General features: G+C 33.3%; 1 protein-coding gene across 1 annotated transcript; it reads right to left on the bottom strand.

Moving 5' to 3' along the window:
• Nucleotides 1-1,367: 1,367 nt before the first annotated feature.
• Nucleotides 1,368-6,801, bottom strand: LOC126695359 (glutamate receptor 3.7). The gene is made up of 6 exons (XM_050392068.1): nt 6,077-6,801; nt 4,111-5,459; nt 3,417-3,694; nt 3,184-3,215; nt 2,289-2,695; nt 1,368-2,047 (listed from the first exon to the last, which is right to left on the bottom strand). The coding sequence occupies exons 1-6, from the start codon at nt 6,333-6,335 to the stop codon at nt 1,634-1,636; spliced, it is 2,739 nt and encodes a 912-aa protein (XP_050248025.1). The 5' UTR covers nt 6,336-6,801; the 3' UTR covers nt 1,368-1,633.
• Between the last annotated feature and the right edge of the window lie 9,211 nt (nt 6,802-16,012).

Here is a 16,012-nt window from a genome sequence, read left to right as displayed (position 1 = left end):
TTGAACTCTCATTTTAGTATTTCAAATACAAGCTGAGCTTGAATTTATTAGTTTTTATCAATACCAAACTAAATTACATATTTAAGTTTTGTTCATTTTATATTCAAACAAATTTGAACTTGTTAATGAGAGACTTGATTAACTTATTATTTTCTCAAATATAGTAAACACCACAACTAATTTGTTTTTCACCCCTTTACACACACACACAGAGATAATCTGCCCATTTACATATCTATACTAATAATTAACAATTAAATTAAAATTAAAATTAGGGTAAATTCTATTAACACACCTTGAGGTTTGGGGTAATGTCAACCAGGTCCAAGACATTTTAAAACTGACCAATTTAGTCCCTAAAGCCAACTTAGTCCCTATGCATTGTTTGGTTCATTACTCATTTTTCTCAATTGTCTTAGGGACCAAGTTGGATTTAGGGATCAAATTAGTCAGTTTTAAAATATCTTGAACCTGGTTAGCAGTAACCCAAACCTTAGGGTATGTTAATAGAATTTACTTTTAAAATTATATTATTAAGTTAATTAGATAGAATGATTTTTGCTGATGAACTTAAGATTCACTGATCCTTTATTGTTAAAAAATGTTTATAATTTTACCACACCATTAACCATTTAATCATCAATAAATTACAAATAAATAATTTTATATCTTATAAACTTATTTACAAACTTACATAATTTAATCTTAAATATACATAAATATATTTGAAATATTTATACATCTAAATACATAATATTATATATACATAAATCAACCTTATACTTATGAGCGCATTATTATGTTTGGACTTGGCTTCTTTAATAGTTGAGTCTAAATTTAGGCTTGAGATTGACTTAGTTGTTAAATAAATAAATACAAACAAACTTTTCCTTGAGTTGAACCCAATCTATTCATAAACAACACAGTTCATTTACGGCCTTATTCATATATAATATGGCCAAAAAGTTCTTTTAAAAAAGAAACTATAAGGAAAAAAGACAAAAAAGATGCAGCTCCTTAGGTTTTGAGCTCCAGAGGACAGCAGGGAATGCAGTTGGAGTCAAGCTTGCATTCAGGGAAGTGCTACCAAATACATCTAAACTTCAAAATAGGTTTACTAGAATTTTTTCAACCATGCAATGAAATGACCACAAAATCCAAGAACAGCAAATGATATGATATGATTGCTCCCCCAATATCTTGAGCTTTGGATTTTTGATGTCCAAAGCAGTTGTGGACCCAGAAGACGTGTCACGTACATTTTTCAGAAATAGAAACCATGTGTTTAGCAGAAGATGAAGCTGCAATCAAATAGCTACAAATATAGAAGAAAAATCTCCCATGGCAATATGTCAGAACAAACAAACTAACCAAACAAGATTTTATATTGATAATACAACCATAACTAACAAAAGCAACTGAACAAGACACTGTTCCTAATGCCGTTTTAGGCAATAAGAAAAGTGCAACCATTTTTCTGTTACTATACAAGGGAAACTAGTATATACATTTTAGCTGTAATGAAGTATGTGAATACTCTACAAAAACTTGGGTCTTGTTCAATATCAGAACTTTCAACTTGCACTAATTAAAATAGGTGTAGCCTTTAAAGTCAGAACATATATACATATGATTAGCTAACGGGACCTGGAGGATTGTCAGATTGAGTAAATATTTTCTTGATAGCTTCTTCCTTCTCATCAATGAAGTCAAAAAAGTTGTAAATGACCTGAGAACAGTGAGGCTTTGACGAGATAGGCGACGGAGGATCAGACCTCTTCTGCTGTCGTTTGTACCGCACAAACTGGCGAACCATTTGGAGCAGAAACACAAGAAGGGCACCAATAGTGAAGACACCACACAATAAATAGAGACCCCAAAAGCTGATCATGTGGAGTTGGTTAGGTTCAGAGTTCTGTCTCCTCTCTCCAGGACAACCCATCTTACAGAACCACTTCTCATGGATCTTCTGAAGCTCTCCACTCTCAGAAAGTTTCAAGATTGCAGTAGAAATGTCAACAGCAAGCTGGGAATCTCTCTTGAAAGCCTAGATTTGGTAGTGAGAAAAATAAGTGAGAAATTGCATATAAAGATCATCATTACAATGAGATGTTACAGCTCATATATCAAAGAAGGTGAAAAAAGAAGGGAGAAAGATGATGGAAGAGATAATGTGATATGCTTCATTAAAAAAAAAAACCCAGCATGTCCATGTGCATTCTTGAATATGTCATGAATATATGTATATAAGCACATATGTATGCACGCATTAGACAAGCTCTACTCACAAATCCCCATCCACTCTTGGTAAATGGCTGCCCAATAATCCCAAATTCAGTTTGCTTTGATAGAAACAAGTCCACATATGGAAGCTCATCTATAATAGCTCCCACCCCTCCACCTTTTGGCCCTTTTCGGAGTGCATTCTCATACTCCTCTGGGGAGCCTAGTTCAATGAGTCTTGACCTAGCTATGTAAAGATTGTCTGCCAGATAGCTATAAGCAAATGAACCTACTTGATACCCAATAGGCCAATTACTTGCAATCAAGCTATCAATTCCTGTGATGGGTGATGAAAGCTGCTGAACCGTGAGAATTGAAGTCAAGCTTGCTGTATAGCTTGCTGTGATGACCATCAATAGGAAAAGCCACACCACCATCACCATCTTTCCAAGTGAGCTTTCTGTACTTTCCTCTGTTATTTAATACAAAGTAAAAACTTATCAAATTCAAATATAATTTTTTGATCTCCAAATTGCCACATTTCAGTCCCATAATCAAAGTGAAAATAGAACAAACATAGTAAGATCTCTTTTATTTCATTTCTTTCCTTGAAATATTTATTAGAAACAGGAAAGACAAATTTTTCTACTGAATTATTCAAGGTAAGGTAACATTAAGGATAACTACTAAATACTAATAAGTTAAGATCCTTGCTTGGAATATTTCAGCTTGCTTTCGCTTACTATGTATTTATGTAAATTGTATAGTTTTTAATAAAACCAGAGGGTTTTGTGTATCCATAATTTGAGGTAAGATCCCAGATATAAGCTTTAGTCATATGTTGTATAAGCACAAAGATGGCCTTAAGCCCACTACCCTTTTTAATGATAGATATGTGGCTTTAAGAAAGAACGAGAAATAAAGAAATTAATGGGTTGTCAAAGTCAGCAATTTCCTTACGATTTGTCTTGAACAATGTTGAGAAGCTGAACCTGCAAAATGAAATAATTGATTGGGATTAGAGGCTAAAATCTTGGGTATTAAAGGGTATATTGGGTTTATGTGATGCAATCAAACAGTTTACTTAAAACAAGTATAACAATAAGAATGCTGTAATAATGACACAAATTCAAAAAGATAATTTGTAGGAAAAATAGTAATGTACTTCATTGTTAAACATTTAAATGACTTACAGAAACATTGTAACAAGCTGCTTCTTAGGGGGGCCCCGGAAATCGTTATTGACTCGATGCTCAAGAATCCAAATAACTACTGCAATCATTACAAAAGAAGCTGCAGTAACGCACCACATCTCTACTGTAAAAGGTTTAAGAAACACCCAAGCACTTGATTTTGAATTGTGGATAGGAGCCACTATGACAAGACCAGTAGTAGCATAAGGCTGTGAAAAATCCACAATCCTTGTCCTGTTTGTCACAATTGCAATGTCCCCGACAGCTGCATCAAACGACTGACACAAAACTTTCAGTAACAAAAAAAAGGCACGTAATAAATTTCAATCTACTAAGAAATGTAACCTACATAAAAAGCAAAGTTCAGAATGAGAACCACCAGTATATGGATCTCACCCAGACCACAGCTGTCAGAAAAGGATTATCATAATCATGTAATGGATCATACTTTCCTCCTCCACATCACAAGGTATAAATGAAATGGTTAATCCCTAAAATGAAATAGTCAGTTGGTCAGCCATTGAATTCATCACTTAATTTTGGCAATTAGTATCTTCTAGGCAAGCCCGTAATAGGCAATTCATGCATCAGAATGTTTTCCATGTATTGGTAGGTCATCTTTTCCCAACAAAGCATGGTTATTTTTTAAATTTCTTTTGTTCTTACCCCATATAAAACAATATGTTTTACTTACCCCGTTTTGTACCATCTTTACAATCCCATCATAACTGGGATTGGAGTGGCCATCCCCAAAAGGCTCCAATTTGTAAGGAACATCATAAGGCACTAATTTTAGTGCTTCCTTGAACACATCAATACAGTATCCTTGCATGTCATCGCTGTTGTTGACTTTAGTAGCAAATTCAACAAAACTTGCTCTAAATGGGACTCCAATCCTCAATGGTCTTCCATTGTCTGCAATTACCCAGCCACGCGGCCTTTCTGTCTTTCCACCGGGCCAAGTAACATTTTTAAGCTTCTGATTTGGGCGGGAATAATTCTTTTGATCCATTTGGGGATTTTCTTGGGGTAAAATTGAAAAGCCTGAAGAATTAGACCAATAACCAACTGTATGAATTGCCATATTGTCGATATTAATGACATCATAACCACCACTCACAATGTTCCTACTATCTTGATTGAATTGGACTTGACCACTTAAACCAGTGAAGTTTGTCTTCAATAATATATCATGCAGAAGAGATCCATGATCAAAGACTTTGAGCGTCCTCATCTGCATTTTAGTTGAAATAAATTTTTGCAACTTATCACTGGAAGAGAATGTGATATTTCGTTGTTTTTTCAGAAACTTATCAATTGAATATGCAGCTGTCCACACTGTGTCATAAGCCTGGAATCCATAGGTATTCAACTCAGAACGTGCTAAACCCTCTAGTAGAAATTTTCTCCATCTAGACACAAAAGCCCTCTTCTGGCTGGACTCTGGAATATGTTGACGAAGCCCCACTACCCCTTGGAGGATACGGAGTGAAGTTTTATTCATTTGAGAGAATGAATCTAAGGTAGTAGAAAGCCAATCTGTCGCAAGCCAGACATAGTTGGTGGTTATCATTTCAAGTTGCTGAGCTATGGAGAAGATTCTCAAACTGGGGTCAGGACCAACATGAACAACATAGACACGAGGACCGAGCAATTTTGATTTGTTGAGCATATCGGTGATGTTGCCTGGATCTAACTGGATTGGCAAAGGTAATTTATAAGCAATCTTCAATTGTTTCTTCTCAAGTTCATCATCTAAATAAGCTATCCCGCTCCTTCCATAATCATCATCGACAAAGATGGCAATGACTTCTTTCCATTCGTAGAAGTCAACTAATTCAGCCACAGCAGCCATTTGGTAGGAATCGCTTTGTGTACTTCGAATAAAGAATGGGAATTGGCTGGCAGAAAGATTTGGATCAGTGGCAGCAAATGAGACAAGAGGCACTCGGAGACCATTAGCAATCTCAGAAATCATATGAGCTATAGCAGAGGACTGTGGACCAATTATGGCCACTACTCCTTTCTCAAGTACCTGAAAAGCTGCCCAAGAAAAAGATGCAAACGAGATAAAATAGGTAGCAAGAACTTTATATCTGAGTATAGAATTTAAAATATCATCTTTCAATGGAAGAAAAACATACACACACACACAGAAAATTACCATGTAATAGACAAAGTTAATGCCTCAGACAGCAGGAATGATAGAAAAAAGTTCAGGAAGGGCTTATATTGGGGGAAATTCTATTATCAGATAAATGCAGTATGGAAATGTAAAATCATGCATATCAAAATTGGAGATCATGCTTTAAAAAAAAGAAAGAGGAAATTATAATAGAAGAGAATACGGCAATTCAATAGTAGTAAAGATAATATTAACAGTAATTTTAAACTTTGTTAGAAGTTCAAATCACAATTAAAATTATGACGATTAAAATAAAAGAGAAAACTTTGCTTTGAACGCTTCCAGCAGGAAAAAAAAAAACTCAAAACGAATTCTAAAAAATATTAGAAGACAACCTTTGCATCATCTTAATCATTTATCAAATCCCCGTGAACCATAAAGACAAGTAAAGAGCTTACTTATATCAAAGAAGGAGCAAATTTTTATTTATTTATTTATTTTTATAGAGAACATAAATGGACATTTCCAATGTTACCTCCAACGGACCCCAAGAAGGCACTACAATTTGCATCCTCCGAGATCAACTTCAGCTCTGTCCCGTTGAGAATTTTTGGATCCGCATTGACATCAAAGACTGCTGTTTCCATGGCCACCTTGGCTGCTCTACCAATAACCGAATTGAAAGTAAAAATTGCACCAATGTTCACAACAGCAGGACCTTGGCAGTACACAGAGCCATTAAGGAATACCCAAATCAGAACTACTAGTGGCAGAAGAATCACAGAGTGTTTCATTGTTACTAAGCAACCACACCAATTCTTCACTGTAAAGACTCAAACTTGGCTCAAACTAAGATTGCTCAAGCTTCAAAAACTGGGTAAATATGGGTCAAAATTAGAATTTGATGAGCACCCATATGAGTTGTAATGGAGAAAAGACTAGTAAGGACTAGAATGGTGACCTAGGAATGAAAGGGGTATCCAACAAAGTAGAGAACGAGGCCATTACATCATGTTCAAAGAGCAACCCACTAACCCAGTTTTTGGCCTGGTCTGATAAGATCAAGAAGACTCTCAACAAGTCAACAACACTGGCAAACTTGAACACGAGAATTACCCCCATGAAGTTAAATATTATAAATTTGCAACTTGCAGTAGACTAGAAAATGACCCATAAAAAAATAAATTAAAAAATGAACAGTGGCTGATCAGCTTGTTGAATATTTGTTGAAAACATGTCCCACATGTAAAAACGAGAATCACATTTTGAAAGAAGAAAAGAAATTTCCATGAGGATGAAAAGGGAAATGCAAAAAATTCCATTGCATGAATGCAAAGTTGAAGAGGAAGAAAAGTAGTGGTACCAATTGACTCTATTGGGCAATGGGCCAATGGCTAGGGTGGGTCCCTATGTTACGTTAATAGTAAGTGTTGTCCATGCCACCAACTGCCAATCAAAGAAACGACGACCACGAGACACGTATGTCTGTTCAATATTTGGACCAACCAAATTTTTTTACACTCAATTTAAGGAAACAGTTAATTGTTATTTTCGGAACACGACGAAGTGGTGCATTTAATAATATTTATTATTACTAATTTCACAATTTTTGTTTGTGTGGGACTGTAAGTAAGTAATTGATCGTGGTGGGTTCAGAAAGTATGCACCACTTAGCACATGGTCCTAACAAGTTTAAAAAACTATTTTTAACACCACCATATATAAAAAAGGTGCAATATTACTGGTAGTATAGGTAAATTTTTTACCTACATAACTACAGAATACATCTATATATGATTGTGCATGGTAGTTGAAAGCTAAACACACAAATAATTTTTTATTCTCACCTTCTATTAAAATATTATTTCTTTCTTTCTTTCTTTTTTCTATATTTTTTATTATTCCTCTACCCAATTCAGTCCTACTTTCTCAAATCAAACTCTGAACTCTCTCTCAGATCTGTAGAGAACCAAGTCCTGGTTCTCATAGACCTTGAATTCGACACCGCCAGTGATGCGGACGGTATTGATGCTGATGTAGGTCACCTTTGGCGACTCCTTATCAAGGTAGTTGTGGCGGAGGGTCAAAGAAGCCGATTCAGAGGTTGGAATGCGCGAATTATTAATCTCAAGTGGTACGTCGATCTCGTGGCAAAGGTGGTGGAGCGTGAGGTGGTCGGGGACGCTGTCGATCACGTAGGGCATGATCCGAATGTAGAAGAGCTGAATTTCGAACCACGACGAGTGGTTTGGACTTCGAGGTGAGTGTCTATTTGAGAAACTGTACTATTTGGATATCGTCGTTGATGATTCCTTCTCTGAATTTTCCATTTTGATTTGATTTGATTTGGGTTACGAAATTGTGAAGTGAGGTTGAAATGAAAGGAAATGGAAAAAGAATTCACATGGTGAGAATTTGGGAAAATGGAATTAGTTTTGATGGGTGATGATGCGAAAAATCAACAGTTGAGCTCTTCGTCATAGTAGATGGACGAAGCTATGATCGGGGTCGTCTATGTTGGAGGAAAACTTGCAAAAAATGAATTGGGTGGAAGAGTAACACGTCGGTGTGCCGTTAGCCAAACCACCTCCGATTCTTAAGTTAGTAAGGGAGAAAGATTTTAGGGAGAATTGACTGGAGAGTGATTTTCGTAGAGTATTTGTGTGTACCTTTCATTTCTATTGCTTTTTCTTTTATAGTTGTGTGCCTCATTAATGGGCAATGAATCGCTGTATTTATGCTCAACGGTTAGTGCGTTACAAAATCTTGGTTAGAAGTTCACAACTCATTCTGTGACTGTTGCTTCGTCTGTTACATTTTGTCATCAATGAGCGTAATAAATGCGTGACATTGTCTCTTGGTTAATGACGGTTTCAACTTAATGACAATCGTAAATTTCTAACTCATCAATGGGAATATGGGGTGGGTTTAATGAGAGTAGGAAGAAGAAAGTGAAGTTGTGGAAATCTTCCTAGGGTTTTGGAAATGATATTTGATGGATGGGTGGGTTTTGGATTTTATTGTAGTGGATATATTATTTTATTGTAGTAGATATATTATTTTATTGTGATATTTATATTATTTTATTGTGTTGAAAGCAAAAATAGATCCACTGATACTGAATTTTTTGTACAGTGAGTAGGTAAAATAGACAATGTAATTTTTTATGGTGCCAAATAGCTAAAAAAATAGCTCCACCAATGTGGATGCTCTTAGTGAAACTGATTCTGAAATTGAGCATGTCACTAAAATTTTGTTTTTTAACTTTAATTTTGGTATAATTTTTAGATTAAAATGAAAAATTTGCAGTCTTTGTTTCATTATAATTAATTTCAGTCATCTATCTTTGAAGTCGTCTAAATTTCAAGTTTATTCAATTAAGATATTTCCATCAACTTTGTTAAGGGTTATTGTTAATTGTTCAAAATTTTTAATTTTTTTAATAAAATTTTTAAATTAAGAAAAATAATTCAATTAATGATTGAAAAATATTTTTTTTTTCTAGATTTTTATTGAGCATGTCACTAAAATTTTGTTTTTTAAGTTCAATTTTGGTATGATTATTAGATTAAAATGCAAAATTTGCAGTCTTTGTTTCATTATAATTAATTTCAGTCCTCTATCTTTGAAGTCGTCTAAATTTCAAGTTTATTCAATTAAAATATTTCCAGCAACTTTGTTAAGGGTTATTGTTAATTGTTCAAAATTTTTAATTTTTTTAATAAAATTTTTAAATTAAGATAAATAATCCAATTAATGATTGAAAAATATATATTTTTCTAGATTTTTTTTGATAAAAAATTTTAATGGAAGTTGACGAAGAGACCTTAATTGAATAAACTTAAAATTTAAGTAACCGAAATGAATGAAAACAAAGTTAGATTACTGAAATGAATTTTAGTAAATTTTCTCACAATCCTCGTTATCCTAAAACCTGCCCATATTAAGAACGATTATCTCCAAAATAGTGCAGTTTAAAAAGGGCGATTTCAGCAAAGGGTTTTGTTCAAGTGGTATAGTAAGTGTTTTTACATATATATTTCAAAACAATTTCAAGGTAATTTCTTTTTGCTTATTATTATCACTTTTTTTGTGATTATTTATTATGTCTTGAAAATTTAGAAAATTGAAATCCACTTCTGCCTGATTGGAGCGTGAAATGATATATTTAAATTTTTTTTCTTTTTTAATTGAAGCACTAGAGATAAATTATAAATGATAAATCACATTTAAAAAAAAAATCAATTAGAACTAGTGTTATTGTTATTTTTGTTTAGAGTTATACTACAGGCAATTGGAATATTAGATCAAAACATTCATCGATTTTGGGCATGGCCCTCTCTTCTTCTTTTTCTTTTTTGTGTGTGTCAATAGTTAATAGATTTATAAAGCACAAATAAAACTATTACAACAAGGCTCAATTTTATCAAAAGCTAACAAAAACAAAGACTCCACCTAATGCGGTTAGTTATAAAAAATACAGTAGTTCATGGATTGTAAGGATCTAATTTTTGCCAAGACATCAGTGCATTGATTAGTCTCCCTGTAAATATGTTCCATGGTAGCATTAGAAATTTTCACAAATATTTGTGAAAATTTGAAAATCTCTTTGGTTATTGTTTAATTTTAATAAGCAAAAACTAAATCATTTAATACTATAGTGATTAGGAAGTCCACCCAAAAAGATGTGATGTGTTTTCTGATATATCAATTTAGTAGAATTTCATATTTTAAAAAAATCAGTAGAATTTGAAAATATTGAATTTATTGTTTACTGTCACATCCATGTCAAATATATCACCTCTATTTCTTTTAGTTTGTGTTTGACATTGGATTATATATTTTTTTTATTTATTTGATGGATTGTTTGAGGGTCCTACACTACTTTTTGTCTCAATTTTATTTCAAATTATTTAGGTTAAATTCCAATAATATATCCTGAATTTTTGGTTAATGCCAACTAGGTTTAAGACATTTCAAAATTAACCAATTTGGTCCCTAAAGACAACTTAACCTTAACACTATTAGACTCTGTTACTCATTTTTCTTTTTCTTTTTCAGACCTCTCTCTCTCTCTCACACACACACACACACACACACATCCAAATCTCTCTTCTCCCTTTTATCCCTCTGTTTCTTTATCTCATCCAGCCCTCTCTTCTCTCTCTTTTACCCAACCCATTCTACTCTCTTTACTCACCCTTCTATTGTCTTTTTCTTCTCTCAAGCAACGATAGTGGTGGTGTGTGGGTTTGGTGGTTTGGGTTGACTGTGGGTTATGGTTTTGGGTGGGCTTTTGCGGTGGTTATGGATTGTCGGTGGTGGGTTTTTGTTTGTTGTGGGGTTTATGGTGTTGGTGGGTTCCTATTTGTGGTGGGTTTTTGGGTTTTCCTATTTGTATTTTGTGGTAGGTGGTGGTGCCGTGGTGGTGGATTCCGGTATAGGGTGGATTTGTAATGGGGTGGTTGTGGGTTTTGATGGGTTGGTGAGTTTGCTATAGGTTTTTTGGATTTGGGTTTCGTTGGAGGATTTGAGTTTTGTTGCTATGGGTTTGACTAGGTTTTGTGGCCGGTGGTGGTGGTGGTGGTGGTGGGTTCTGATAGTGGTTATGGGTTCTAATGTGGTGGTAGTTTGCTATTTATTTTTTGGAATTTTCGGATTTAGGTTTTGTTGTTGTGTGTGTTTTGGTATGGTAAAATTGGGCAGAGAGAGAGAGAGAGAGAGAGAGAGAGAGAGAGAGAGAGAGAGAGAGAGAGAGAGAGAGAGAGAGAGAGAGAGAGAGAGAGAGAGGGACAAGTGAAGAGAGAAAAGTAAAAGAGAGGGAAAAATTGGATTTTCTGGATTTGGGCTTTTATTGTTGTGTGGGATTTGGTATGGAGAGAGAGGGACAAATGAAGAGAGGAACAAAAGAGGAGAGAGTCACAGAGAAGAGAGTGAAACTAACGAAGGGCTAGTGGCATTCAGGGACCAAATTAGTCCATTTTAAAATGTCTTGAACCTAGTTGGCATTAGCCCAAACTTTAGAGTGTGTAGATGGAATTAACCCAATTATTTAAATTCATTTTTTTTCCTCGAAATAAGCTAAATTTTAGTTTTTTGTCTCACATTATGCAAATAAGCTACCTGAAATAAGTAATTATCAAACAAATGTAGATAACTTAAAATGAAAAAAGGGTAAACTATGAATTTGATCCTTATCCTTTATACCATATTTCAATTTGGTCCTTAATCTTTCAATTTTGTCAATTTGATCCATAATCTTTCAATGTCATGTCAATTTAGTTCCTGCCGTAATTATCTCTTTAATGAAAATTGCTGACATGGCTAATAGCCAAAATAAAAAATTAGTTTCCGTTGATGTGGTAATAAACAAATTATTTATTTTGGCCATTAGCTACGTCATCAATTTTCATCCAAGAGATAACGGCAAATACTAAATTGACATGACACTAAAAAGTTAGGGACCAAATTGACGCAATTGAAGTTTAGGAATCAAATTGAAATATGGTGTAAAGCATAAGAATCAAATACGTAGTTTACCCATGAAAACATTGTGGCAATAAATTACTACCAATTATTTTTGCAATTTATTAAAAAAAAAAAAATCTTGAAGTGATAGCATATTGCAAGAAAAATATCATTGCAATAATGTAATAGCAATTATTTTGCAATCTATTATAATGATAAACATGAAGCAATAAACAATTACAATGAATGTATCATTGCAATAACTTAATCCAAATTATTTTTGTTAATTATTTACACCATTGTAATAAGAGTAGTGAAGAAATAGACCATTTTCATGAGATTGCAATAAATTTGACCTTTCTTATTTAGGTGGCATACAAGAATGTGGACTTCAAGACAATCCCAAAATAACCTACTGCATTTGAACTCATTTTATTTTGGTCACATAAAGATGGAAGTCTCTTCTCCGATACCTTATATAGAACAAGAGATATCGTTTTAGATTTAAAAATATAAACAACTTATATTTATTATTTAGGGTAACAAATGCTGGATGTGTTGACGAGTAACCCATAGCAAAGCATATTAGATTGTCTACCATGCATGATAAGGAAAAGTAACACATTGTTTGGTCAAAGGATTACCAATTAGATAGGTTTGACTAATTTTTTCGTTTTGTAAATACAACAAAATAACAAATCATTGAAAAAGTCAGTTATAAGTTCTAATATTATGATAATCATTGAAAATCGTAAAATGCTTACAAGTGAATTCTATTATCATTGTAGTAATATTACAAATTAGATCCTCATCTATTATCATTGTAGTAATGTTACTTACAATTTGAGTGCAGAATAATATGCCTGTATAGAGGTAAGTTAGAAAATTTATCTCTATTATATATATTGAGTTTTTAAAAATGACTATATTTTGGGCATTCTAAAATGAAATAAATGTTTAACAATCTGAGGTAGAGAGAGTATCTAAATAAATATTATATATGCCACTTCAGAACTATTTGATTAAAAGTTAAGACTTATCTCAAAATTTGATTAAACCTAGATTTTAGAAAACGAAATAAAGTTTTGTAAAGAAGAATTTGAACTTATCCAAAAAAAAAAAAAAGTGGAAACAAATTCCTCTGAAAAGCACATACATTGGTGTCCACAAAAAATGAGAGCAAGGTTCCATTGTTAGATGCACATGATAAGGAATCTAGGCACCCTCTAAAAAGTTAAAAGATCACATCACAGAGTATACTTTTAATGGAACACCCACACAGCATTATTTTGAATGAAAAGTGAAAAAAAAAGTTTTGCTTTGTATTAGTCATTGATGATATTAAATTTCCAGAAATTACTTGTACGCCATCGATTGAGAATAATGTAAGTAAAGCATATTTGAACGTGACTCAATGAAAGGCAAACAATCCTTTTATCCACTCACTAAACATCAATACCTTTTTTCCATTGAAAAAAGAAAAGTAGGACTAAGTAAGGGACCCGACCGACCCGACCTGACAGATTTTGGGTGGGTTTGAGAATATTTGGGTCGGGTTTTAGGTCTTAATTTCAGGTTATTTTTGGGTTCGGGTCGGTGTCAGGTTGGCGTCAAGTCATATATATATATATATATATATTTATCCTAATTCTAAAAAAATACCCTACTCTTTGTTGGTCTCTCTTTGCCTCCCTCAGCTACCTCCCTCAGCTCTCTCTTTATTCCTCAAACCTCATTTTAAAGCTTTATCTTTGTGGAAGTCATCATTCTCTTTGTTAATTTAGTTGGGCTTTTAATACTTTCAGATTTTGGGGGTTTTTTTCTATGCGAATATCCTATTTGGGTTTGATTTTCTTGCATTTTGTGATGTGGGTTTGGCTTGAATTGTTTCTTTAACTAAATGCAAGTTATTTTCGATTTTTTTTTCCAGGTTTTTAACTAAAGAGTTGTGCTCCTCTGCCTCTCTCACTGAGTTCTCTCTACGTGTGTAACATTGTAAGTCATCCACTCATCCTTCTTCTTTTTTTCCTTTATTTTTTATTTTATTTATTTTATTATTTTATTATTATTTTTTTATATCTCAGAGAGGAAAGCAATTTGGTTTCAGCAAAATCTTTAACAGATTGGATTATAAGGTATAATTATTTTTCTGATGTGAATATCCTATATCCTTTGGGTTTTATTTTCTGGTTGTTGTTATGTACTTCTCGCTAATACTCTTTTTTTTTTTTTTTTTGGCTCTGTTTAATTGTTTTTTCTTCTATTCTCTTTTGGGATTTTTGTACATTTTGGTTTTGTGTTTGATTATATGAATTAGGTATTCTTTATTTTTGCTGATATTGAAGATTGATCTACAGTTTGATGTTTCTGTAATTTGTTTATGAAATTGTTGTGTGGATTGCAAATGTGATTTTCTTGGATCTTTTTTTTTTTTTTTTGGGTTTTTTTTTCTTTGGTTGTAATAGTTGCTACTGCACTAATAGAACTATAAACAAATGATTACGCTTTTATACATATATATATATATATATATATATTTTTTTTTTCTTCTTCTTTTGTGTGAGGATGATTGGACTGAAAACTGAAGTGAAAAGAAATGCTTTGGGTTTTGATCATCTTGTTTTGCTATTTCTGCTTAATTTGTTCTTGAAAAAGCAAATGAATATAATCTCCTTGATGGCCTTTAAATGAATGATTGGACCACTTGCATTGTATGTATTCCTTATTTTCTGTTGGCTAAGTTTGGAGCATTATGTCATATCTCTATGTTTTTCTTTTGTAAAGGCATTGTTTAATGATTGATTTGTTTTGTGTGGTACTAGGTCATGGATTCAATGGAGCCTACACAACCTGATGTTGCCATTGTAAGACTAGCTATGAGACCTCCTCGTCCACCGCAAGTGATATCTTCTTCTAATCCTAATAAGAGAAAATCACCATCATCGGCTTGGGACCACTTTGAGAAGTTTATAGATGAGGAAGGTAAAACTAAGACAAGATGTATATATTGTAGCAAGGAGTATATGGCTGCTAGCAAAATTTATGGGACATCTAATTTAAAAAACCATACACCCGTTTGTCCTGAATATCTTTTTAATGAATTGCATGATGGACAAGACCATTGTCCAAGGATGTAGAGGAGCATGGTACTTAACCAGATTCATGTGTTGAATCACCATATGCACAACATTACAGGACATAAAATCTTCTTTGTTTCTTTGCATAAGAGCCGTAACTTTTTTCAGAACTTAGCTTTTTCTTTGTTTGGTGTTTCAGTTTTGAAGGTAAAAGAGGTTGGTGTTGCATAAAATTTTCTTTTTCTTGCCTGATTTGCTGGACTATTATAAAGAAATCTTATTAAATAAATCTGCTAATGCAAAAACTTATATACTTTGTAATGATTTGGGTTTTTATGCTTGTGGATGGAGCCATAACTTATATTTGGGTTTTTCTTTTGCTTCTTCAGACCTATGAAAAGGTTGATGAATTTAGGTTGTTTTATTATTAGAATCCAGGTTGATGAATATAAAAACTGTTGATGATTTTGGTTCTGGTATTGATGGGGGTATTGCTGGAAATACAAAAATTGGTGATGATTTTGGTTATGTTTATGAAGCTGCTTGTAAGTTATGACTTTATTAAGATGTTTTAGTTATTTGAGTGCTTATTATGATTGAGATTGTATGGCTAAAATGAGGCATACAAATATTTTGCCATTATTGTTAAAAAAATAAAAATAAAAGTCCAACCCAAGACCCAAAAAACCGACTTGATTTTTCAGGTCGGGTCGGGTTTTAGGAAGCCAAACCTGGTTTCTATCGGGTCGCGTTTCGAGTCACAGTAAACCTGACCCAACCCAACCCATTATCACTCCTAAAGAAAAGAAAAGAAAAAAAAAATCCTTTTGTTAGATAGGAAATGACATCTTGTACATCCTAACTAACATATTGCGAGAGATAATATATATTTCCCTTCTCTCATGAAGAACATGTATTTATGTCAT

The sequence above is a fragment of the Quercus robur genome, chromosome 8, assembly GCF_932294415.1.
Source record: "Quercus robur chromosome 8, dhQueRobu3.1, whole genome shotgun sequence".
Lineage (NCBI taxonomy): Eukaryota > Viridiplantae > Streptophyta > Magnoliopsida > Fagales > Fagaceae > Quercus > Quercus robur.
This window is presented reverse-complemented; position numbering and strand designations above follow the sequence as displayed.

Excerpts from the sequence above, each read along its gene's own strand:
- LOC126695359 (XM_050392068.1), bottom strand. The coding sequence starts at position 6,335 with ATGAAACACTCTGTGATTCTTCTGCCACTAGTAGTTCTGATTTGGGTA. Across the intron at positions 5,460-6,076 it reads CTTCTTGGGGTCCGTTGGAG|CTTTTCAGGTACTTGAGAAA; the intron begins GTAACATTGGAA and ends TTTCTTGGGCAG. Across the intron at positions 2,696-3,183 it reads AACATTGTTCAAGACAAATC|AGGAAAGTACAGAAAGCTCA; the intron begins GTAAGGAAATTG and ends ATTAAATAACAG.